At 41.5% G+C, this 27,325-nt stretch overlaps 2 protein-coding genes across 2 annotated transcripts in view; one reads left to right on the top strand and one right to left on the bottom strand.

Moving 5' to 3' along the window:
• LOC308077758 (BRCA1-associated protein-like) overlaps positions 1-27,325 on the bottom strand; it is an 801,007-nt gene that overhangs the window by 291,650 nt on the left and 482,032 nt on the right. The gene's annotated exons all lie outside the window — the stretch shown is intronic.
• Positions 225-26,672, top strand: LOC308079075 (rabphilin-3A-like; the record flags this gene model as incomplete). Its single annotated transcript, XM_080420413.1, has 15 exons — positions 225-349; positions 2,422-2,551; positions 4,529-4,612; positions 6,282-6,432; positions 7,590-7,781; positions 10,243-10,467; positions 11,285-11,364; positions 11,611-11,685; positions 18,185-18,294; positions 18,801-18,927; positions 19,625-19,681; positions 22,715-22,866; positions 23,953-24,034; positions 25,867-25,963; positions 26,539-26,672. 15 exons carry the CDS (start codon positions 225-227, stop codon positions 26,670-26,672), a joined length of 1,821 nt encoding a protein of 606 aa, XP_080276539.1.

The raw sequence follows: 27,325 nt of genomic DNA, 5'->3' as shown, positions 1-27,325 counted from the left end.
ATCTGTGGAACCGAGTCAAACATAAACATAATGCCTAGGATTCCAAGTGCTTGTCAGGGTGGGGGGTCCCCAGTTCAAATATGATTATTTTGGGGGGTCTTGGGACCCCTTGCTGTAGGTCATGCTGACCTGTCTGTATATATAATGTGTTTCAGGGGCCAGGATTGTGAGGAGGAGAAGAAGGAGAGATTGTGAAGAGGATTGTGAGGAGGAGGAGGATGTACATGTCTGGAGGTGGCGCCCCCTACCCTCCTGGGGGGGAGGAGCTCACAGACGAGGAGAAGGAGGTCATCAACGCGGTCATCGCACGCGCCGCCATGATGGAGGCAGTGGACCAGGAGAGGATCGGGTGAGAGACAAACATTCATAATGACATAATGGCTCAGGGTAGAGGACAGGGTACAGCAACTTACATTGGGTCTGGTCTTCAAGATATACTCAAGGAACCAAGTGCCCATGTACCTGTATCTGACTATACTTCAAAAGAGTGAGAAACCAGTGGTGGAAGAAGTACTCACATTGTTTACTTAAGTAAAAGTATCAATACCACAATCTAGAAATACGTAAAAGTTTTGGCATCAAAATATACTTAAAGTACCAAAAGTAAAAGTACCCATTTCACAAATTCAATATGTATACACAATTTTAGAAAATAGCAGATCTTGTAGATGTATATTTTCAAATAGTTGAAGTTTAAATAAGGTTAAAGTGTTTAATGTATGCTTTTTGGGCGGTGAAACCGCCCCTATAAGTGAGGTTTGGATATTTGTACAACAAATCCTGCGCTGTGATTGGCCAAAAATGTACCCCGCCTAACCCTGCACCGTGATTGGCCAATCACAGTCTATTCAGGACTGTGATTGGCCAGTGTCACATGACACATGTGCATAGCCCTATATAAGAAACCATAACTTTAAAAAAAACATAAATTTGTTTTTTTTAAGTTATGGTTTCGTCCATCATAAAGAGTGTTTCAATAAATGTATTTATTTTTTGTACATGATTGGTTGACTCCATTCAGTATTGTGATTAGCTAGCAAGACACCGCCCACTTCACACAGGGTGTGATTTTTTAAATAATAATCTAAATCTACAAAGTAACTAGTGACTAAAGTTTTCAAATAATTATAGACGAGTATAAAATATTTGCCTCTGAGGTGTAGAAGTATTGGAAATTGGAAATACTCCAGTAAAGTGAAGACACCTCTAATGTGTACTTTTATACAACACTTGAGTGCATGTATTCTACCACTGTGAGGAACACACACAACCACGGGCACAACACCAGAGGGAGTTCCGCTCCACCAGAGGGAGCTCCGCTCCACATGTCAAGGCAAAAAGCACTTATTAAGCCTATTAACCCATTAAGACCTGATCCCATTCTTAAAAATGTTTTCAGTTTTTGGAAAAAATAATATTTTTTTCAAAAAATAGCAGATCTACAAGCTCATAGCGCGGCACTCGGTGCCGCGCTATGAGCTTGTATATCTGCTATTTTTGAATAGCCAAAGACATCTAAAGTGATACAGATGCGTTCCAGGTCTTAACAACTCATTCAGTGCCAAAAATATTTCTGGCTATATCACCCCTGTGCCAGAGCCAAAAATAAATTGTAAAAAAAAAGTGCTTAGTGCTTAGTGCGAGATACAGCCTTTTTCAGTAAGATGTTAAACAAGAAGTGAATGGAGCAGCAAATCTTCAAACCATGATATCTTTACTTTAACTTTCTATGTTTTTTGGTAAATGAATGTTCTTCGTAAAAACACGACTCACTCAGTCGCTCAGTCATTCAGCAGGACTGAATGACGACTCCAGGACCACGGACAGTTCCTCAGCGCTCAGACAAATGAAAGCCTACATAAATAAGAGTTTCACCTCACTTTCACCTGTAATTGTGTTGTGACAATAACGATGATTGATTGATTGATTATTAATTGATTGATTGATTGATTGATTGATTGATTGATTTCTGACAGAGTAACCACATTAACAAATCTGACTCTGCACTAATTGTATAGGCCTGTAAGACAGTAGCCTGTAATTTTAACCTTTGAATTATATATTTGACATTCGTAAAAACATCTTAAAATGCTGATGGGATACTGACTAATTAAATATCATATTAAATATTTCCTTGGAGCCCCCCCCCACACACACACCATAAAGAGAATGTTTTTACATGTATGTGAATGTGTTCTCCAGGCGTCTGGCCTCTAGTCTAGACACCATACAGAGTATGTTTTTACATATATGTGACACCATAAAGAGTATGTTTTTACATATATGTGACACCATAAAGAGTATGTTTTTACATCTATGTGACACCATAAAGAGTATGTTTTTACATCTATGTGACACCATAAAGAGTATGTTTTTACATGTATGTGAATGTTTTTACATGTATGTGAACGTGTTCTCCAGGCGTCTGGCCTCTCGTCTGGACACCATAAAGAAGACGGCGTGTGGAGATGGACGGTCCCATTGTCTGCTGTGTGGCCAGTCCTTTGGATCCCATGGAGTCGTGACAGTCCTTTGTGCCAAATGCAACAAGGTCAGCTGGTACTACAGGCTATGTCAGGGGTGATGCAACTGTGATGATGGAGAGGGCCCCTGTATTTCCACACTCACTCCAGAGGGACACATTGCATATACTGTCTCTCCGTATTTTCACTTTTTTTTGCCATTCTATGTCACACAAAAGTAGCAAAAATAGCAGATCTACAAACTCAAAACGCGTCGCAGTGCGACGCGTTTTGAGCTTGTAGATCTGCTATTTTTGCAAGTTTTGAATTGGAATCCAGATCCTGTTTTTTTGCTATTTTTGAAATACATTCAAATACATTGGACATACAAAATACAATAGAAATGTAATACTAGTCATTAAGCTACTAATATAGACGGAAGTAATTAAAGCGGGTCATGTTTGGAATTGTAACAGCTGATATCAATAAAATATCAGTATTCTGATATTAACCTGCGGGCCGCATTAAAGGAGAATTTTGGACTAAAGTTTTCTTACCTTTTCTATGACGTTATGATATCTTAGGATGAATGTTAGATCACATATTTTAATAGCTTTTTTTTTTTTTTTTTTTTAGATCTGACGTTCATAGTGACAGAACACTGTCCCAGAAAAAAAAAAAAAAACAGAAGTCTCGCTAGATTTCAATCTCGTCTAGCGAGACTTCTGTTTTTCTTTTTCTTTTTCTTTTTTGGGGTTGCATAGTGTTCTGTCACTATGAACGTCAGATCTCACCAAAAAAAAAAGCTATTAAAATATGTGATCTAACCTAAGGCCTATCCGCGCACCTTTTAAGCTGTGGCGGCTCAGGGGTGGAGTTATGACATTTTTCTACTGTACCATTCATCCTAAGATATCATAACGTCATAGAAAAGGTAAGATTCTTACCAAAATTCTCCTTTAAGTGAAGGTGGGGGCCAGATGCGGCCCCCGGGCCGCCAGTTGCCCATGTATGGGCTATATGTATATATATCGTCTCTGGGGCGAAACCTTTTATGTCCAAGACGTTATGCTTTTATTGCTTCCAGGCTTGAAAATAAGGAATATAAATATTTTCGGAAATCTCTATGGGAAAAAATGAATGGGCTTTCTATAGAGACACACGGGCGACTACACATTCACGCCCACTATTGAGACAGCACACCCACTCGAGGTCCGGGAGAACGTTGCACTGCAGCTGTCAATATAATCCATATGAGAGGCATCGTAAAATACCGTAATCGCCTTACGTTCTTTTGGATGTTATACTGTTTAGACTGATGATAGGTTCACCTATAATCCTTACTGAGGCACTAAACCTGTTTACTGTAAATCGCTCTGGATTAAAGGGACATTTCGCCGATTTTGCATCAAACCCCTATTTTTATCTAGGTCTAGGACCCATAAACATGATCCTGGTGTGTTTTTTGTGTTTTATCTGTATTTTTAGATTTGTATCCATATCCTCAGAGACTATGAGTCATTTGACTCATAGTCTCTTTATCTCACCTTATTTCCTGACTACAATGTAGACCACACCCCCACGCAGCCTCCCCTCCCCACAAGGAAGGGCAGTGCCCCAAAGCATTATGGTCATTGTAGTAATGCAGCAGTCCAGTCAAACCCCAGTCAAACACACAGACTTCTATATTTTTCTGGCCATCATTTTTTTTTTCTTTTTTCTTTTGATAATAAATCAGTAAAATCAGGCAAAAATAAGAATTAAATAACATAACCCTAACCTAATATAATCCTAACCCTAAAACCGAAATAAAGAAACCAAAAACTGGAGAAAAAAAAAACGAACCCAATACGCCCAGAACCGGCCAAAAAAATCCCGGGGTCCTCAAAAAAAAAAGGGGGTCCTCATGCACACGCGCTGCGCGCGTGTGCATGTGTCCCGCGAAACGGGTTCATCTGTCCCTCAATGGACCTGTTTGAAGGTGGTCACCCTAGGTGAAATGCTCCTTTAAGAGCGTCTGCTAAATGCTTACATTGTAAAATGATCTGTCTGATGCTTGTTTGCAGCACATGTGCAGTAAATGTGGCATCCAGAGCCACAGCCGCTCCTGTCCTGTGTGGCTCTGTAGGATCTGCAGTGAACACCAAGAGGTGAGACATCCTGTGACACAATCATTCAACACCAACATACAGTGCTGTAAAGTAACTAAGTACATTTTGCTCAAGTACTGTACTTAAGTACAATTTTGAGGTACTTTTACTTTACTGGAGTATTTCCAATTGTCTATACTTTTACTTCTATTCCACTTTGGGCAAACATATTGTACTTTTACTCCACTACAATTATTTGAAAACTTTAGTTACGAGTTACTTTGCAGATATAAATTATTACATTATAAAACATACATTAACCACTTTACCCCTATTTTATACGTAGGCTATTTGAAAATAGCAGATCTACAAGCTCACAACGCGTCGCGATTATAATGGGTTAAATGTCATTGTCCGGGTTCTAACAAGTCCAAATGTTTATTTTATGTAAGAATGTGTCATACATGGTGTTTTGATCAGATTAATGTGATGTGATGTTGTTGTTTTTTAATCAACAAATTTCCACCCAGGTTTAGCCCCTAAATTACATTTAGATGTCACTACAAGACACATAAATCAAGCTTCATTCTGCTGATCCAGAATGATGTAGAGCAACGTGTTGTGTTGATTTGATTTGATTTGATTTGATTTGATTTAATTGCTTGCAACCAACACACACATAGAAGGTTAACACGGCAATTGAGGATAAAGAAACCACAGTAATGTCATAGACTTATTTCCACTGTGGTCTCCTTACACAAAACAGAAGACATTGAGTTTTATTGAATATTTTATTAGACAGAAATGTAAAAAAAAAACACAGCACAGAGTACAGTCAAACACTTTGTCAAAATGTGAAAGGATAACACCAAAAAAGTCCTTGTCCTAGGTATTCAATTCATCAACATATGAAAAATAGCAGCACCAAACATTCAATATCATCACAATATAAAACAATATATGTACAGATACAAACATATCTTTTTTAAAAAGCTGACACAATTTACATCAAATACTATCAAAAACGAATACACATTCCTTACATTCGTTGTTCTAACAATAGCCTAAAAAGTAAATAAATTAGGAGCTAATAGCATGGTCACTCTGCTACCCTCTCAAGTAGCCTTTAGATTTTAGTTCTACCTTTTTTTAATATATATATATTTTTTTATCCCACGATTTTGTAACCCTTATTTTTCACCCGGTGCCAATTTTCTAAGTGATCCTGGGCACTACACTCCCCTCACCAGCCTAGGGAGGCCAGGGCCGAGCTCATGCCTCCTTCAATGCATGAGAGCCAACTGACCTTCTTGTCACCTGACAGGGGGGAGTTTCCCTGGTTGGACGTAGCGTGTGGAAGGAACACGTTATTGCAACCAGTTCCTTTCCCCTCCATCAGGCGCCCCGGCTGACCAGGGGGAGGCAGTATAGAGACCAGGATTACTGCATGTTTTTGTGAGGGTATTAACTAGTTCTACCTTTAAAAGTGCTTTTAGCGTGGGGAGTAGTTTGATCTCAGTGTTCAGGATGTTCCATTGGAATGCAAAAGAGTTGTGTTGTGTTTTGTCTTATCATGTCGTGTCATGTGGTGGTATGGTGTGTTGTGTTGTGTTGTGTTGTGTTGTGTTGTGTTGTGTTGTGTTGTGTTGTGTTGTGTTGTGTTGTGTTGTGTTGTGTTGTGTTGTGTTGTGTTGTGTTGTGTTGTGTTGTGTTGTGTTGTGTTGTGCAGATGCTGAAGCGGTCAGGAGCCTGGTTCTTTAAGGGACAGAAGCAGCAGGTGTTGCCCCCCCTCCTCCCACTGTCCAGACCCAGACAGACTGAATGCAGGCCCGACCCGACCCCACCCGACCCCACTGTCACCCAGGGACCACAGGACACAGGTACACACACACACAGACGACTGGAATGTTATCATAGCGGCATATGTGCGTGTATAACTGTATAATCTGTTAACGATATACCAAAAAACGATATCTGTTCATGATCATTTTCAAGCCCACACGAGTTTAATCGTTGTGAAAAGGCATGCTGTAACATTAACGCTGCTTGTGTGTCAGTGTAACGAAGTGTCTACAAAAATATTTTCTTCTTAAATTAAAGAAAAATTGCATGGGCTCAGGCTCGGGTCGGACCCATATTAATAATGCATGGTCGGGTTCGAGTCGGTCTCGGGCGCTACGCTGTCGGTCTAGGAACGAGTTTGGACAGAAAAATTCGGCCCGATCCCAGCTCTAACACACACACACACACACACACACACACACACACACACACACACACACACACACACACACACACACACACACACACACACACACACACACACACACACATTTGAAATATTTATTTATGTCCACATAATAAGAAGTACAGGATGTACAGAGGACATAAACACTGCCAGTGCAGTCAGATAAAGGGAAAACAGCCAGTTACAAAGTGCATGTAAAGCAGAGCATTGTTACATACAAAACAAAAGATGGCATACTTGTCGAACACAGCGGACAACAATCATGGGTAAAGGAAACAACGCCTCCTCCAAATTGAGCGGCTTCCTATAATAGCTGATATTGAGCAGTACCTTGCTAACTGTTTGGCCCTCCTTTTGGAGAGGCCGGCCATTTGCAGGCCCCTCACAACCAACTTGTTCACGTGTCCTAGGCTACCAAAGATAAAAAACCAAAAGTTTACATCTGTAGCCTAGCTGAGAGATGGTCTGCTCTAGCTGATGATATTTTAGCACTTTGGTTAGGAAGGCTTCCTCTAAGCTGTAATCAAAAGTACAGCCGACCTCCAGAATGAACACCTCCCTATGGTTTTCATTAACAACAATGACATCAGGGGTGTTAGCTGAAATGTTACACAGAATCATCGTTACACAGGTTAAACATGCTCGGCTTCACAGTAGAATGACTTATACAGCATGATGGAGGACCTGGAAATAGAAGTGATATCTTTAGATATCAAATCCACTATTCTGTCATGCCTACTTATGTGTTATTTATACAAGTGAGTCCTCAACTCTCTTATCTTGTCTTAGTCTCCACAGATGCCAGCATCGTGCCTCTGCCACAGCGGTCCGGTGAATCCACGGTGACCTCGGTGGCGGTGACCCGCGGTGACAGCGAGGCCATCGGTCCACCGGCGGTACAGGATACGGAGGCAACATCGCCCAAAGGGACCGCACGGGACGCTAAGGCCAACGCCTCGGGTTGCACGCTCCCTCTTAAGAGTACGTTCTATGGCAAAAGAGACGATAGAGTAACGAAGGCCTTACATGCATTTCCATTTAAAGGACCATTTCCATTTTAGTAGGGCTGTGGACAGTCCAGAAACCTGTCTACCAGTGACGTCATCGTTAGGCAGTATTTTTTTTTTATTTATTTAGATTTTTATTAACGCGAGAACAATGGCTTCTATTATTGCATTGCAACTTTCCAGGAATAGAAAGCCTGCAGTTTCTATTAGCTTGGATTCCCCATCGATGATGTCACTGGTAGACGGGCCTCCTCCTCTGAGATACGGACTGAGTAGATTTTTTTTTTTTACCATTTTATCATGAGCATTAGTGAGGACCAATTACATGAAGACAGGTTGAAAATGGGTGAAGTGGTCCTTTAATATCCCCATTCGCTTTGTCAACATCAAACATGCAATACATGGCCTCAATAGCAGTGGTGGAAAAAGTATTCACATGTTTTACTTAAATAAAAGTATCAATACTGCAATGGAGACGGTACTCTGTTACAAGTAAAAGTCGGGAATTCAAAATTTACTTGAGTAAAAGTACAAAAGTATTGGTATCAAAATGTACTTAAAGTACCAAAAGTAGAAAGTACTCAATATGCAGAATGTCCCCATTTCTCAAGTACAGTACTTGAGTAAATGTACTTAGTTACTTTACACCACTGCTCCATACCACTAGGTTTACCTCTGTTAATAAAACATCAGTGATTTATGTTCGGGACAGTACTGTCTGAACATAAATAATAAATAATAATAATGTCAATTATACCTAGCCTGCGAGTTAGTTCAGGCAGTGTATACTCGAGAGGTTAGACACTGCGGTTATGCGGGCGCTATTACACAGACCATACGTTATAGCTGACGTGACCAATCAGCGGGTTATTTAAGCTCACCTCAAGTCTCTGTTCATTCTCTGCTGTCATTTGTCCCCTGGTCTGTTGGTATGCAACTGTTTTCTCCCACCACCACCACCACCACCACCCCAGCACCACCAGTGGGCTCTGCTATTGGTTCTGTCCCCCCATGGGGGGGTTGTTATGTTATGGTATATCTATCTCCCTCCCAAAGTTTATTCATAATAAAATCACCCACTGCCAGGGTTTTTAATCATTTTTTAATAGAAAAATTGTGAATTATTTGTCCGTTTATTTTTTAACATTGAAGTGAATGGATTTTTTTTTATTACATTTTTTATATCTCCTAATTCGTTAGGGTTAGGGTTATAATTTATACTCAAAAATTAGAGAAACATTTTAGGAATTCAAAAACAAAATTTAAAAAAAAAATTAAAAGGGGAGAATTCTCCCCTTTGGCGGTAAACACCATTGACTGAAAAGGGGAGAATTCTCCCCTTTGGCGGTGAGTGTGTTAATGGTTAATGATGGCTGTATGATTGTGCTGAGCAGGGAGAAATATGTCGCAGAGCCTGGACGCCAAGATACATTATTATATCCACACTTGTATTCACATTCATAATAAAATATAGGTTCAAATTATTCGTGAGTTATCTGACTGAACTAGTGATATTGTGTAAAGTCAACCAGATGGTCACAGGTCACCAATTTCACTGTCTGTAACCCCACTACGCTGGAGGACGAATGAGGCAGAGATCTTTTGGGATCTGGCTAATGAGATCTCCTCATGAATGACAGAATTGTGCCGTGCTGACAGTATGGTGTTATGGCCAGAGCAAGAACTCCTCCATTGCAGTTAGAGCTGCAGACTCACTCCTAATCTTCTGCCGTAATCTGAAGACTCACCTCTTCAGACTTCACACTTTAAAGCCCGTAGCACTTGACCTAGTCTTGACCACTATGCAGGCTTATGTAAAGGTTGAAATGTCATTTAGACAGCATGTTATTTAGACAGATGCCATGTTCATTAGTTGACCTGGTGTCCTATAGTTTTGTTTAGTTTCAATGTACATTTTATTTTATTTTATTGTTATATTAATGTTTAGACTGATGTTAGCTAGGTTCTTGGTTTACCTATGATCCTAGATTACTGAGGTACTGTCTCTGTGCATTTGGTGTATTACCTCATGTTTTCCTTGCTTACTGTAATTTTTTGATATCTTTGGCTATTTTTTTTTAACGTGAAAAGTTGTGCAAATCTCTGAGTATATATACGAACATTTGGTTCCAAATGTATACGAACATTTGGAACTCAAATCTGTGCTTCTGAGGGGGGGGGGGTCCCTGGAACAAAATATTTTACAAATGTTTGCTTAAAAATATATTTAAAAAAATATATTTTCAAAGATTTGCACAAGATTTCATTTATTTTAATTTTTATAACAGATATACAAGCTCATAGCGCGGCACTCTGTGCCGCGCTATGAGCTTGTATATCTGCTATTTTTTAATTGCCAAAGAAATCCAAAATGACACACATGCAGTCCCGGATTCAATAGCGTCTGCTAAATGTCTAAATTGTGAACTCCACAGCTGCTGCTCCTCCGGGCATACAGGGCAGATACCCACATAAGGAAGAGACAGCGCCTCCTACAGTCGGGGAGGAGAAAAGACAACCCCCGCTTACTCCAGTACATCCTGTACGCTCCAACATACCTGCTCCAAGTTTAGAGCCCTGTGTTCGTCCTCCTCCCCCCAACCCCACAGCGCCACCTACAGCCGAGGAGGACGACACCAACTACGACTCGGATGAATCCAGTAAGATTCGTTTCACCAGGGGGTTCTTAAACTTGTTCAGGCTGCGATCATATTTGAACTGAACTGGGGACCCCCCCAAAATAATCATATTTGAACTGAACTGGGGACCCCCCAAAATAATCATATTTGAACTGGGGACCCCCCACCCTGAGAAGCCGTTGGAATTGTAGCAGTTGAGGCATTACATTTACTCAGTTCCACAGATAAATATGGTGAAAATAGGTGATTTTCACCTCTTTCTTAGGTATTATAAAAAAAATTAGCCAATGTTTGACTTTTTTTTTTGTATAGTTTGTTGATTACTTTTGACGCAGTAATGGTCTTATTTATTTTCATTTTAGAGGTATTAAAAAGGTCTTAAAAGTCTTAAAAGGTCTTAAAAGTCCTTACATTGACACTTAACTGAAAAGCTCAAAATGTTCTGCATCGTGGCACGTTGTTAAGCTTGTAGATCAGCTTAGTTTCTTTTTGCTATAGGCTTTAAGTAATTCATAGAATGTGTAGGTTGTTGAACTATAGCATGTTGTTGACCATAATATACTCTTGGGTTCCATTGATTTGGTTATTCTTCGGTTGTGTGTATGTTATTGATTTGGGTGAAAATAAACACATTATTTGGCCCTGTGTGCTCAGAGCTGCAAAAGGTAATTTCCCACTGGACCTGTGAATGTATCAGTCAATGTTTATAATTCCACGTGGAGACCTGATTTCACAACGAGGTTCCAACAAAATGTATAAACAATTTGTGTGGATAAATACCATATACCTCTGTTCCTCTGTTCCTCATTTGTCTTTGTGCTTTTCCTTCATTTTCCAGCCAGTCTGGGCTCTCTGGAGTTCAGTCTGCTTTATGAGCAGGAGAAAAACGCCCTGCACTGCTGTATTATCAAAGCCAAGGTAAACACACACACACACACGCGCGCACACACACACACACACACACACACACACACACACACACACACACACACACACACACACACACACACACACACACACACACACACACACACACACACACACACACACACACACACACACACACACACTAACATTACCTGTCCCGAGGGTCACTCTCCGTGGTGCTGAAGCTCCTCTATCAGCAGTCAGGCTCCATCATGTGATCCTTTGTGAATGTTTCAGAGCCTGAAGCCGATGGACTCCAATGGACTGGCTGATCCCTATGTGAAGCTACACCTCCTACCTGGAGCCAGCAAGGTATTGTTACATCCATTATTATTATTGCTTTCCTCCCCAATGTAGTCGTTATGCCAATTAAGTCCTCTCCACACACCTGTCTGTGTTGTCACTGCTGTGGTATCCCACTGACTCACCTAATGTACCAGTGAGGAGCCCCCACCAGGAGGACGTAGAGCCTTCGTCCTGCTCCTCCCGCCCAACACTCCCTGCTGACAGATGCTGCCCCCCCCCCCCCTCCCCCCAGCCCGTAGGATAACGTGCAGTGACTATTATCACCATAGACATATAAAGGTAGACGCCTCCTTCGGCTCTGAGGCATTGGTATCTCGGGCGCCATTTTAGAGTGGGCAAGCTTCCGCGTGTGTCACAGAAGGGGGCGTTCGGTAGGCCAATCAGAGGCAGGTGGGGGCGGGTCTTTTCGTAAGAGGCAGCCGCGCTGCAAAAGTCAGTTAGACGCGTTGTGATTGGCCAGTAGTGAACGCGCTGTGATTGGCCAGTAGTCACTATGAATGGTAGCTTGCCTACTCTAAAATGGCGGCCGCGATACCAGTCGCTCCAACGAACTGCAGAGGCCAATGAGGTATCTAGGTTTCTATATCTATGATTATCACCCTCCTCCTCCTCCCCGTCTGGCTTCCCGCCCCCGAACACGGGCCAATTGTGTTTGTGTAGACGCTCGACAAAGCCTGATGCACCACGGTGGATTGGAACCCACCACCTCCGCGCTGGTGGGCAGGCACTTTACCACTGCGCCACCCCGAGCGCCCGTTACATCCATTCTTAAGGTCTTTTACACACCGGGAAACAAACCAAACTCGTCGGAAAATGCGTCGGCCAATATGTCACATAAAATTATACATTTTTGGTGATGCCTCATTCATACAGAAAATCGATTCCTTGTTTCGTAAAAAAAATATTAGGTCGCTTTATTGCCTCGTTAAGTTTACGTTCTGACACAAATCTGTTCTCTTATGGGGGTCCCCTGGCACAACATCTTTTCAGAAGGGGGTCCGTGGTCAAATACATGTCAATTTGGAGGCCCTTGGTTGTTTAAAAGCAGGTGCGTAGTCGACCAGCAGTAGATGACGTCAACAATAAAAGATATATCAGCCACTCTAGTGGGAGAAATATGTGAAAAAGTTGTTCACTTCCGGCAGAAAGTGTGAAATTTTGCACCTAGGGGTATTTTTGGGCGCTGAATTCAAAAATTGCCGGATCCAAGAAGTCAGACCAAAGCGTCTGACTTATTAATTAGATAATTAGCATATTTGCTGCAAATATGCTAATTATCTAATTAATTATGCACAATACAAAAATTTACATGGCAGAAATGGATTCTACGGGAAAGAACACATAAGAATCAACTGAGAAAAGTTTGGTACACCCTTTTATCGAATTGTTATATATATCATTATGCCAATTGATTCCTCCCCACACACAGTGTGTTGTCACTGCTGTTGTATTCTACTGACTCACCTGCCAGTGAGGAGCCCCCAACGGGAGGACGTTACATTTATTTCTCATTAACTTGTTTATTTAATCTGTCCTACTCTGTTCTTCTTGGAAGCATTGTCCTGAACAGAAACACATAGTTCTGTGCATGGTAGATTAGCCGCAAAACATTTGCATTTTCCAGCACACCGTTTTTTACACATGCATTTGATCAGCTCTCGACACCCTTTAGACGCCACCTCTGCCATCACCGTCCAAAATGGACACCAGCCATCGTCCTAACTTTTCACCCATCCCCAATCTGCAGGTGAAGGAATCTCTGGGTTGGCAATTTGGGACTGTCCCCAGATGTGACCAGCTTGAAATACTGCTCTCTTCACATGTTGACGAAGTGCCTCCTTTGTGGGTGGAATATTTTCCACTTTGCGATTTCCATGAGCAAATAGCTGCTTGCGTGCCTCGTTCACTTTCTTCAGAGTACCCCCGCTGGTAGGCGTGCCAGGCATGTAGCAACATTCGCGAATCAGCCTCTTCATGTGTATGTACATGGTTGAAGTTGAGAAACATCAGAAGGGGGGCTTCTTCATAGGTTGTGAGAAGTGTTTTCCCATCTGGAACAACCATTGTTTCTAGAGCAGCAGAATAATGTCTTTTTGTTGGAATCTACTCGAAGGAAGCTACTCCAGTTTCGTGGCACGGATGTCTGTTCAGTCACATGGAGTGGTATGCCGATGCCACGACCAAGCCTGGTTCCTTCCTTGAGACTATCCGTTCTGTACGTGTCCCACACCACATCAACACGCATCACAGACTCCTCATTCAACTTTCGTGCAATGTACGGAAGGAACTGTTTGTGTGTTGCAAGGAACGTCTACGGTACGTACGGTACGGTACGGTACAGTACAGTACAGTACAGTACGTACAGTACAGTACAGTACAGTACAGTACAGTACAGTACGTACAGTACGGTAGAGTACAGTAGAGTACAGTACAGTACAGACCGTACAGTACAGTACAGTACCGTACAGTACCGTACAGTACCGTACAGTACCGTACAGTACAGTAGAGTACAGTACAGTACAGTAGAGTACAGTACAGTACAGTGGAGTATAGTACAGTACAGACCGTACAGTACAGTACAGTACAGTACAGTACAGTAGAGTACAGTACAGTACAGTAGAGTACAGTACAGTACAGTACAGTACAGTCCAGACCGTACAGTACATTACAGTACCGTACAGTACAGTACAGTACATTACAGTACAGTACGTACAGTACAGACCGTACAGTACAGTACAGTACAGTACAGTACGTACAGTACGTACAGTACAGTACAGTACTGTACCGTACCGTACCGTACCGTACCGTACGTACAGTACAGTACGAACTGCGCATGCGTCGCATGTGCCCGTGTGTGTGCGCACACGCTGGCTCTGTGTGTGCGCGCACGAGACGACTCGCGCTAAACGTTGCGTGTGTGTGTGTGTTTGCGACGGGACCCGGGGGGTTCCGCGACGGGGGGGTGTGAGGGGGGTTGCCCGTGGGGGGGGGGGGGGTTGCCCGTGGGGAGGGGTGACCGCGGGGGGTGCCGCGGGGGGACCCGCGGGGGGACCGCGCTACAGGACGTGCAATAACCTTCACCGGGTATGGTCTAGTTCTCAGTAATTACAACAATTCCGCCATCACCTTTCACAATAGCGTTCTGCTGTTCATGCATCTGATCGTGTGCCAAAGCAGAGAACTTGTGCAATGACAAAGTTCCCCTTGACAAATTCACGATGGGTATCTGGGGAATCATTTGGAAGTTCCTGAAGGTCCGTTACGTGCACTGTCAACCATCTAATATGCTATTTTTGAAGAATGAGTTTTGCTACAAAAATATTAAATAAGTGTGAACCCAGTAATATGATCTCATGTGAAAGAATACCCCTGAAAACATAGGTAGAGACACCAACATCATGAGGCTCAGATGAAGCACTTTGGAGTAACACTGGTTTCAATCAAATTTGCCATAAAAACAGACCGTAATCTGCTAAATTAATCTACAGAAACTGAAAATGTCAAAGTATTGCTGCATTACAATTTGGATTTCATCAAAACAAACTTGTTTCACATTAAAAAGTGATGAGGTGTCAAAGATTGGAATACAAAACCTAATTGAACCAAAAACGTTGGCGGCCATCTTTAATTCTCATTTTACGACCAGATCCCATGGGAAAAGTGCTTGGATCCGGCAAAATTTGAAATCGGCATACTTCAAACATGCCATATGCAAATTTTCACACTTTCTGCCGGAAGTGAACAACTGAGCCTTTTTTTGTTACATATTTCCCTCACTACTCACACGTTCAAGAGAAGGTATTTAACGTAGGAGCAACGTTTGGGTCGTGTAGAAGACCTTCCTCAGGCATGCCTGAGTATGGTGTAAAGTGGTGTGCGGGTATCTATCATTATTGATTTGAGAACCACTACTCTAGACCAGTGGGGGCTGTCCTGTCTGCACCATCACGGACCCCTCTCTGAAAGGCTCCTCACGTACTGTGTGTGGACGTGGTGACATTGTCTGGTGTCCTCGGCGACGGCCATGTGTCTCCCCGCTCTGACAGCCGGTAGAACAGCTGGCGTCCTGATGAAGCTCCAGAGGGTGGAGATGACACTGTGACAGCACAGGTGGTCCCTGACCTCTCTGTGACCCCATAATATCAACAGCAACAAGAACATTTACACCTTTTCATAAAGACAATTCGTGTTGCCAGGAGAAACATGACCTCGGATGAGGAGAGGAATGCCTCATTCATAGAGGTTGATGAGGAGAGGAATGCCTCATTCATAGAGGATGATGAGGAGAGGAATGCCTCATTCATAGAGGATGATGAGGAGAGGAATGCCTCATTCATAGAGGATGAGGAGAGGAATGCCTCATTCATAGAGGTTGATGAGGAGAGGAATGCCTCATTCATAGAGGATGATGAGGAGAGGAATGCCTCATTCATAGAGGATGAGGAGAGGAATGCCTCATTCATAGAGGATGATGAGGAGAGGAATGCCTCATTCATAGAGGATGAGGAGAGGAATGCCTCATTCATAGAGGTTGATGAGGAGAGGAATGCCTCATTCATAGAGGATGATGAGGAGAGGAATGCCTCATTCATAGAGGATGAGGAGAGGAATGCCTCATTCATAGAGGTTGATGAGGAGAGGAATGCCTCATTCATAGAGGTTGATGAGGAGAGGAATGCCTCATTCATAGAGGATGAGGAGAGGAATGCCTCATTCATAGAGGTTGATGAGGAGAGGAATGCCTCATTCATAGAGGTTTCTGCTTTTATTCGCGGTGAAACATCGACCTTGTTCTTGATAAGAAAATGTCTTTATGGGTATATGTAATATTTCATGTCCTGTGTGGATGTGTACTCATGGCACACCTAGTGGACACTGTGGGAGTGGTCCAACTAGTCGAGGATTTTAAAACAAATAATATTTTAATTATTATTAGATATATGTATTTATTTTATAAATCAGGGCAGTTTATCTACAGCAGATACGCAGCTGTGGGCCCTGAAACAATTGTTCTCTTCATATACATCAATGGGTAATTGTTCAAATAAATAGTTGTATACTGATGCTGTGCCTTCAGTTTGTGGGGGGGCTCAAACAGCACACATAACTCCTTAAAGGACACGACCACTTTGGTAGAGGTTTGTGTTGTGTAGTCACTTTACCATGATGTAACTCCAAAGGTGGACAAGAAATCTAAGATAATTGCTTAATTGATTAGAAATTGATAATTCTAAAATATGCTCCTAGTTGACTTACATTGTACGGTGAAACAGCTCTAAAAGTCACTCTTTTAGCACATAAACGAACACAGACAAAGTTGATTCAGACAATATAGAACATCTCACTCTTTTAAACTAGTAATGAAAGGTTATTGATTCTGCTCTTGTCCTCTTTGCCTTTCACTCACTACATTCTGATATGTTCTGACCAGTCAGATCAATGTTGTAATAATAATGAGAGACGTATCTTTCTAATTTGCCCCACTTACTGAACTGCATGGGTCTTCAACAGGGGGTCCGGGACCCCTAGGGTGTCCTCAGAGGTACTGCAGGGGGGCCGTCAAATCTTTGTGATAGGAACCTTTTCTTTACATTAACCACTTGAACCCTAGCATCTCTATTCAGAGGAGAACTTAAGCCAAAAATAGCAGATCTTTGGCTATTTTTGGTGTAGAGGAAAAAAGAGCAGACCAAGTACAGAGCCAAAGGTCAAGTTGACTAAATATTGACTGAAAAATACACATTAACATAAATCCAACACTGATCATAGTGCTGTCAGACAAGTCTATAAATCTATATCTATGAAATCTATGGAAAAGTTTAATCTGCAACACAATCTTACACAATATAGTGGGAGGTCCCTGCCTCAGTCGGTTGGCCTGGGAAACGTTGAAGACAGAGTTGATTTTGACAGCAGATTTAGATTTAGTTTTAGTCATAGTCTTTTAAATAAAATCCCATTTAGGTTCAGTCATATTTTAGTCATCTGAAATGTTTCAGTTTTTGTCTAGTTTTAGTTGACTAAATATAAGATTATAGTCGACTAAATCTACAGTTGATTAATTTTAGTCGACTAAAATGTATGATGGCGTTGCCTTGATGCCGTCGTAATGGCTGATTTTACACTTGGTTGCATGCTGAAAATAGTCGATCTACAAGCTCACAACGCGTCGCAGCGCGATGCGTTGTGAGCTTGTAGATCTGCTATTTTCAGAGCGCAACACCCGAGCGCAACCAAGCATAAAATGACTTGACTTTTAGTTCTACTGATTCTTCTACTGGATCTCTTCTCCACTAGATCCCTCACTAACATTTTAGTCTAGTTTTTATTTGTTGACGAAATTGTCAATATATTTAGTCTTACTGTAGTTTTAATCATCATAGCTTAGTTTTTATTTAGTTTTTATTTAGTTTTCGTCAGTGAGAAAAGGTAGTGGACGAACAAAATCAACACTGGTGAAGACCCCTGCTGTGCTGTAATTTTATTTTGTTTGTTTTTTCCTCAGGCTAACAAGCTCCGCACCAAGACCCTGAAGACCACCCTCAACCCCGTGTGGAACGAGACGCTGATCTACCACGGCATCACGGACGATGAAATGACACGCAAGAGTCTACGGTACGAACAGCTGTAGACTCGAACCTCTGGGTCCTCTGTATGTCAGCAATCTGAACCTCTGGGTCCTCTGTATGTCAGCAATCTGAACCTCTGGGTCCTCTGTATGTCAGCTATCAGTGGCACGTTACTAAGGAAGTGTATTAAGTCAGTAGTTCTCAAACTTTTTCGTGTCAAGGGCCCCCAAATTGATATGTGTTTGGCCGCGGACCCCTTGTAAACAATCCAAAACATATCATTGCACTCAAGAAAAAATCATCTTCCCTCTCTTCTCATTACTGGGGAAAGTAAAAAATGTTACAGGAATGTATTAGTAATAGGTTGCTTCCCAGCGTTTAGTTTTGAATCATTAAGATCTGTCTCTCCTCAGGCTCTCAGTGATGAAGATAAGTTCTTAGTTTTAAATCATCAAGCTCTGTCTCTCCTCAGGCTCTCAGTCAGTGATGAAGATAAGTTCTTCTCTCCTCAGGCTCTCAGTCAGTGATGAAGATAAGTTCTTCTCTCCACAGGCTCTCAGTCAGTGATGAAGATAAGTTCGGTCACAATGAGTTCATCGGAGAGACCCGCGTGGCCCTGAAGAAACTCACCTTCAACCAGAAGAAACTCTTCAACGTGTGTTTGGAGAGAGTGATCCCGGTGAGCCTGGAGACACTGTACTGCGACTGTTAAAGGGATAGTTCACCCAAAAAACAAAAACAAAAGTCTTGAAGACTTGAATTCATGGATAGTTTTTTAGTTTTTGTCTCATTCCTAAGCCAATAATTTGATGACCGGCAGCGGTTCATTAGTCTCCTACCGGAGACTAATGAGACAAAAACTAAAACAGATCCATGAATGATGAATTCAAGTCTCCATGGGGTGACTAATCAATAGAAAAAAAGTCATTTTGGGGGTGAACTATCCCTTTAAATTAGGCTCATATGGAGTTGGTGGAGTTGGTGGAATGTGTTGCGTTACTTCTGTGATTTTGTTTGAATGGCAGTAGTTCTCAAATGTATTTGGCCGCGGACCCCGATCTGAAAATGTTTTGTACCAGGGATCCCCAGAAGATATGAATTATGTTAAATACATATATATTCCAAAATGTTACAAAAACGTTATATTTATTTTTCATCATTTTCGCAGTGCAGCACGAAGTTGACACGCTGTGAGCTTGTAGATCTGCTATTTTTGAATAGCCAACGTAAAATTGGATAAAGTGGTTAAAATGATTGTGATGCTATGCTTACTGCTTTTGCTTTTACTCTATAGAGGTGTCTCCAATATTAATAAATATTAATAAAACAACGTATAAATGGTGTATTTTTTTTCTCTCTCTCTCTCTCTCTTGAAGGTAAAGAAGGCGGCTGTAGGCGGGGCGTCCCGGGGCATGGCTCTCTACGAGGATGATGTAAGAGCTTCATCTATTAACCTCTTACATGCTGCTGTAAGCGAATGCTGTTTCATGAGTCGTCTGGAAAGCATTCACCCATTATTCAATCCTGGAACGCATCTGTGTCATTTTAAGATCTCAGCTATAACCATTCTTTTTATACTTTGGGCTATTCAAAAAATAGCAGATCTACAAGCTCATAGCGCGGCACCGAGTGCCGCGCTATGAGCTTGTAGATCTGCTATTTTTGGGCGGTGAAACCGCCCCTATAAGTGAGATTTGGAAAAATGTACAAATATCTTGGGCAGTGAAACCGCCCCTGAAAGTGAGGTTTGGAAATTTGTACAATTATCCTGCGCTGTGATTGGCCAATCCAATCTATTCAGGACTGTGATTGGCCAGTGTCACATGACACATGTGCATAGCCCTATATAAGCAACCATAACTTAAAAAAAACCATATATTGGTTTTTTTTAAGTTATGGTTTTGTCCATCATAAAGAGTGTTTCAATAAATGTATTTATCTTTTGTACATGATTGATCGACTCCATTTAGTATTGTGATTAGCTAGCAAGACACATGCTGTGATTGGCTAGTGATACATATGACGAAACTAATCTAAAACCACTGTGATGTAACACTAGTATATTACTTAGATACTGTCCATTTCGTGAGAACAGTAAAGTAGAAGTCAAAGATCACTATGGCTGAAATGAGAAAAGGGAAAACCGATATTGAGAAGAAAATAGAAAGTCTTCCTAGAAGTGGCTCTTTAAGATCAAAGCATATATCATATATCATTGGTTGACTCCATTCAGTATTGTGGTTAGCTAGGAAGACACCGCCCACTTCACACAGGGTGTGATTTTTTTTTTAAATCTTGAACATTTGAATTTTTTTTTTTTTTACATTTTCGGAAACTTTTTAACTCAAATCTTTGCTTCTGGGGGGTCCCTGGAACAACATATTTTGATGGGGATCGGCGGCCTAAAACATATCATTTTGGGGGTCCTTGACAAGAAAAGGTTTGAGCACCCCTGATATGGCAATGATAGTAGAAATGAAGACATTTGTTGAGACATTTGACAGTTACAAATGTTCGTTTAAAAAAATATATATTCAAAAGATTTGCACACTTTTCCCCCCAAAAATTGTAGATCTACCAGCTCAAAGCTATGAGCTTGTAGATCTGCTATTTTTCAATAGCCAAATGGATCTAAAACGACACAGATGTGTTCGTGGATTGAATGGGTCAAAGGCCAAAACACTTCACTTACAGTAGGCAACAGGCACTGCTAATTCATCAACGATATCTACGTATTATTTATTATACGTTGTTGTAGATCTTTGCTCACTCCCTTCAAAGTAACTCTCCTCTTCTACACCGGATTTGAACCCGGTTTCCTGCTCAAGTGCTGAAATGTTTTACCATTGAGCTAATAGAGCCTGCCTACACCATCTAAGGGCGGTTTCACACTATGGTCCCGGGTGCGCACCCCGGACCACATGGCAGATGTTGTGGTAGTGTGAACGTAGCGAACCGTTCCCCGTAACACATCACCGTACCGTACCCGAAACCACCTGGGGAGGTAGTCTCGGGTCCGATTGCTGCTCGCTCGGGAACGGAACGTTGCAGTGTGAATCCATCCGTACCAAGAGAAGGAAGTGGACTGCTAATCATATATCCTTTTATATTTTTTATAACTACACATTATTTTAGCTGGGTTATACCTTCTCATAGTTCTACTTGAATGTTGACAAGAAATAATAATCCCGCTAGTGTTTGAGTAGCGCGAGCCGCGAAAAATAATAAACAAAAAACACATGCGTGGCGAACGTATTCATAAGGATAAATACACCAAGGATTAGTCCGTGACGTCACTGCAAGGATGCGTCCGTGACGCCAATAACAGACGACGTTACATTTCGAGGTTTCAAAGACCAGTGCACACACTGCTTTTGTTGTGTATCTGTTGTTATTATAACTCAAGACAACGTCAGGAACACAGTGAAACTTTATTATTCACTCTAGAGTGACTTTTCTTCTGTGAATGACATTCTCTCTTCCAAAGCCCCATAGTCCACAGCGCCCCCATGAGGCACATATTTACCATTACTGTTAAATGAAATGGTCTCGAGTCTTGGCCAGTGTGAATGCTGGCCAGCCAAGCGTACTCGGGAACAGTTTGATTCAATCGACCCCAGTGTGAATCCGCCCTAAATGTCTCAATAGAAGAGCAGGGAGACCAAATACAACCACCCCAATTATATAAGTTATATTGTATTAACATACTCTACCATACAGATTGGACAACTATTGATTTAATAGGACAATTCATGTTTCAATAGGACATATGGTAATGGGAAATGTAGTGTAATAAATGTAAATGTTTTTGAATAAATCAAAATGTATTGACCAATGACGGTCAACAAAATGTTAATTTTATAAGTTGGTAAAGGATGAACATAAATGGAACAAACCCTACTGGTGATATATACCGGTAGATAATAAATACATAGATAAATCAGTATTGATCTTTTCCAAACGTTGCTACAAAGTGCTTAGAACATAATCTTTTTCATAGATGTATCAGATGATCCTCTGATACATATGATCCTCCATTAGTCACATGGTAATCCTTGTAGAGTACATCCCTGTCAATGTGAATCTGCTCTGTCACTTCCACATTGTGTGTGTGTGTGTGTGTGTGTGTGTGTGTGTGTGTGTGTGTGTGTGTGTGTGTGTGTGTGTGTGTGTGTGTGTGTGTGTGTGCCTGCATGTGAGTGAAAGTGATCAAAGGTCAATTCGTCTCTGAACTACAATCAGATCATGTATCCATCATTTAGCAGGATTACAAATGGATTAAATTAACACTGAGGATTTTCTGTGTGTGTGTGTGTGTGTGTGTGTGTGTGTGTGTGTGTGTGTGTGTGTGTGTGTGTGTGTGTGTGTGTGTGTGTGTGTGTGTGTGTGTGTGTGTGTGTGTGTGTGTGTGTGTGTGTGTGTGTGTGTGTGTGTGCGTGTGTGCGCGTGTGCGCGTGCGTGTGCAGCTGGCGGACGGCTCTGACACGGCGGAGAGGGGGCGTGTCCTGGTGTCTCTGACCTATAGCAGTCAGCAGGGCCGGCTGCTGGTGGGCGTGGTCCGCTGTGCCCACCTGGCCGCCATGGATTCTAACGGCTACTCAGACCCCTACGTCAAAGTGTACGTGCTCCTCCTTCTTTTAACTCATTCAGACCCCTACGTCAAAGTGTACGTGCTCCTCCTTCTTTTAACTCATTCAGACCCCTACGTCAAAGTGTACGTGCTCCTCCTTCTTTTAACTCATTCAGACCCCTACGTCAAAGTGTACGTGCTCCTCCTTCTTTTAACTCATTCAGACCCCTACGTCAAAGTGTACGTGCTCCTCCTTCTTTTAACTCATTCAGACCCCTACGTCAAAGTGTACGTGCTCCTCCTTCTTTTAACTCATTCAGACCCCTACGTCAAAGTGTACGTGCTCCTCCTTCTTTTAACTCATTCAGACCCCTACGTCAAAGTGTACGTGCTCCTCCTTCATTTAACTCTGTCAGTGCAAATGTAACCAAACATACCCTGTAACGTTACAGGTCTGTTTGGTTACATTTGTACGTTTGGTTACATTGTACTCTCTCAGAGTTACAAATGGATACATCAGCTCTCATCACATCAACTCTACAGCACTGCAGCACAGCATTGTGCAGCATTCCTTTCTCTTACACGGATAAACTCTTTTCTTCAGGGCGTCCAGCTTTATAGTAAATCACAGCTTAATGTGTACAGTATTGAGCACCAAAGTCTGGCGTAATTTACACATCCTAGGTTTAAAATTGAATTGAATTGAAAGAGAGTAAAATTTTCACCAGAAACAGACTGTATCAAATATAAGTGACTGACTATCATAAACGATACAGAGCCCCCTCCCTGACAATATCGCCAGGACAGTTTGTTTATTTTTGGACCACAATTCTTATATGAGACGATTCTAAGATGACCCAATGTTATTCTCCATAGAGAAATGACTTTACGAACCAGGGGATGAACGAGTGACGTCAGGACTTCTGTACTCTATTAGTACAGTAGTTACACACGGCAAAATCATGGGTTATAAAAATGGACCTTAATATCCAGGATTTTGCACAGTGTAGTGTATAATGCAGTGTTGTTTGTCTCTGTGTGTTGTGTATATATATATATATATATATATATATATATATATATATATATATATATATAGTGTATAATGTGTTGTTTTGTGTCTGTGCTGTATAGATGTCTGAAGCCAGATATGGGGAAGAAAGCCAAGAACAAGACACAGATCAAAAAGAAGACTCTCAACCCAGAGTACAATGAGGTCAGTCCTTCACAAAGACTTTTAAAGGGGCATTTTTACGTAGATTAATAATACAATGACAATTATACAGTACATGCACAGAGATGTATTTATTTATTAAGGTGTAATAATATAAAAGTATCTCGTCTCCACCCCAAATATTTATTATGATTTGGAAATGATCCATTTCATAATTGTGTCGGATCCAAATGTATAGTTACTTTTTTGTTTACCTCTGTAAACCGATGGCCGCCATTGTTATGTCTGTGTGTTTTTGCAGGGGAAGGTACTTTGTTGTCTTTAAAACACATAGAGGAAGCTATAACACGTTACAATGCTGCAAACTACACAAGGGCTTTGATGGCTTTAAATGCTCTACTAAAAAACAGGTCCATTGTCTGTCTGTCAAATATAAATGAATGAAACCAATAAAGAGATGAAACTTCTTATTTAAAGCAAAGATTAAAGGGTTTATTCCGAGAAAATATCTTACTTAGAGATAGCATCCAGATTTTCTGAAGTTTAACCCAGCAATAATACACCTACACCAGGGGTGATGCAACTTTGATGATGTAGAGAGCCACTATATTTCCACACTCACTCCAGAGGGACACATTGCATATGTCTCTCCGTACTTTTTCCGCCATTCTATGATACGCAAAAGTAGCAAAAGTAGCAAAAATAGCAAAAATAGCAAAAATAGCCGATCTGCAAGCTCAAAACGCGTCGCAGTGCGACGCGTTTTGAGCTTGTAGATCTGCTATTTTTGCTATTTTTGAATTGGAATCTAGAATTTAGTTTTTGTTATTTTTGAATTGGAATGAAAAGTAAAATTTGAATTTAATTTCAAATGCATTTAGTTATACTTATGTCAATGTTATGAACTTCTAATACAAATACATTGCACATAAAAAAAGACAATGGAATTGTAATACTAGTCATTAGGCTACTAATATAGACTGAAGTCATTAAAGCGGGTCATGTTTGCATGTTAGGAATCATAACAGCTGAAATCAATAATATATCTCAGTATTCTGATATTAACCTGCCGGCCGCATCAAGTGAAGGTGGGGGCCGCATGTGGCCCCCGGGCCACCAGTTGCCCATGTTTGACGTACACTTATACATATTGTGATAAAGTGACGGTTCATCCTTCTCATGAAGCTGTGCATGGTCTGTCTTGGGTTTGGGTTTTGGCAACCAGAGTCGATGCGACCTCACTTATGCAGTGTTTATAACAACAAAGCTCTCTTCTAGCTCCTACAAGGACACGCTCTGATAAACTGTAACAAAAACATTAGTTACATCAGGCAGTGGAGACATGATGGCTTCTACAGGCACTTACAGATTAAATGTATTTGTATAAGGATAAGGATAATTCCTTTTAACAGGTCGTTCATGAAAGTCCTTGCGGTCTTGTTTCCAATGAGAACATGTGAGCAATTAGGGGTTAAGAGTCTTGCTCAGGGACAAATTTCATTTCATCGACACATATGCTGGCCTGGCCTGGAATCGAACTTGGGGCAACCAGGGCCTCTGGCTCCCTAGGCGGGCTCACTAACCACTCAGCTATGGCCGCCCCTAATGTATCAGATTTATCCACAAGTTTGGTGGTGGCCATCACTTCCTGTCAATTTGCCCACCACCCCCTGGGAAACTGGTGGATAAATACATATTTATCAAATCTATACCATGCTGCCTTATAGGCATTACTCTGGGAAATAAGGAACCTTACACAACAGAGCTGTTGTGATGTGTGGAGTGTAGTGTGCCATCTAGTGGCTGAATGCTGAATGTTGTCCAACTGTGCTGAAGCTCTCATGCAGTAACACAACCTGTTGGTTTTGTTTCAGGAGTTCGGCTATGAAATAAAACATCCTGACCTAGCCAAGAAAACCCTGGACATCTCAGTGTGGGACTATGACATGGGCAAATCTAATGACTTTATTGGTGAGCGTCTGTCTGTCTGTCTGTCTGTCTGTCTGTCTGTCTGTCTGTCTGTCTGTCTGTCTGTCCATCCAATCCAGGGGTGGGCAACTTTGTAGATGGTGAGGGCCACTAAATTTCCACACTCACTCTGGGGGGCCGCATTGTTTATCGGCACTCTCGCCAGTAGTACCCCATTACTCAAAAAGCCCATGATAGTCACATATGTGATAAATAAGGGATATTAACAATTATTATTCGTTGTAACTTTGTTTTTATTTAGCATTTAGTAATGCTTCTATTAACATACTACAGCTGTGCTGCTAAACAAAACTTCACATTCCTGAGTATGCCCTACTCTGTATCGACCGATATGCAAGTTGTGGGAATCAGAATCGGCATCGGGAAGGATAGAATGCTATCGGTACATCTCTGCTTTCTGTATGTGAGCAGGGAGCCTCACACCAGCCCTATCTCAGAGAATATACCAAATCATATTCCAGACATATTAGGCCCTATAGAAACAGTATCAAAGATTGTGTTTCTTTGTGTGTATAATATAATATATCCTGATCAGTAGTGTTGCTGTGCCCATACAGGAGGATGCCAGCTGGGCATCCAGGCTAAGGGGGAATGCCTGAAGCACTGGTACGACTGTCTGAAGAACAAGGACAAGAAGATCGAGCGCTGGCACGCTCTACTGAACGACAACTCTGTTCAGTTTGATGACTGAGACCTTCTACTGAACCACAACTCTGTGGTTTGTTTCATTCCTCCTCCTTCAGAACCTCTCACATATAGGGCTGACTTTTTTAGAACGGTAGTTCTAACTTTCTCATGCCAATTAAGAACCCCCAAAATGATATTTTTGGCCGCGGACCCCCATCTGAAATGTGTTTGTGCCAGGAAACCCCCAGAAGACAAGATTTACGTTAAAAAAAAAATCCAAACAAAATCAAAATCTTCCAAACATTTTCGATATTTTTCGAAAAATGCAGATGTGCAAGCTCACAGCACGGCACGAAGTGAAGAAATATGAGAAAGATACGATTTTTGACCCCTATCAGAAATGAGTTTGTGAGGGAAATCTTCCAAAAATATTCAAGATTTCATAAATAGCAGATGCACAAGCTCACAGCTTGTGCATCTGCTATATTTGAATAGTCAAAGTATAAATAACGTAGTTAAAATGATTGTGATGCCGTTAACAATTTTTTCTAGGGACCCCCTGGAACCCCCCCCACCTCCAGACCGCACTTTGAGAACCTCTGCATCACATCATTACCATAATGCTTGTATACAGTAAAACCCTCAGTGTTCATTTAAAGCTGCACTACGTAACTTTCCTCTTCTACCCCGGATTCGAACCCGTTTTCCTGTGCAGGT

This window comes from Gymnoscopelus braueri, assembly GCF_963280865.1.
Source record: "Gymnoscopelus braueri genome assembly, chromosome: 22".
In the NCBI taxonomy this organism is placed as follows: Eukaryota; Metazoa; Chordata; class Actinopteri; order Myctophiformes; family Myctophidae; genus Gymnoscopelus; species Gymnoscopelus braueri.
Note: the sequence above shows the minus strand (reverse complement) of the source record. Positions and strands in the feature narration are given on the sequence as shown.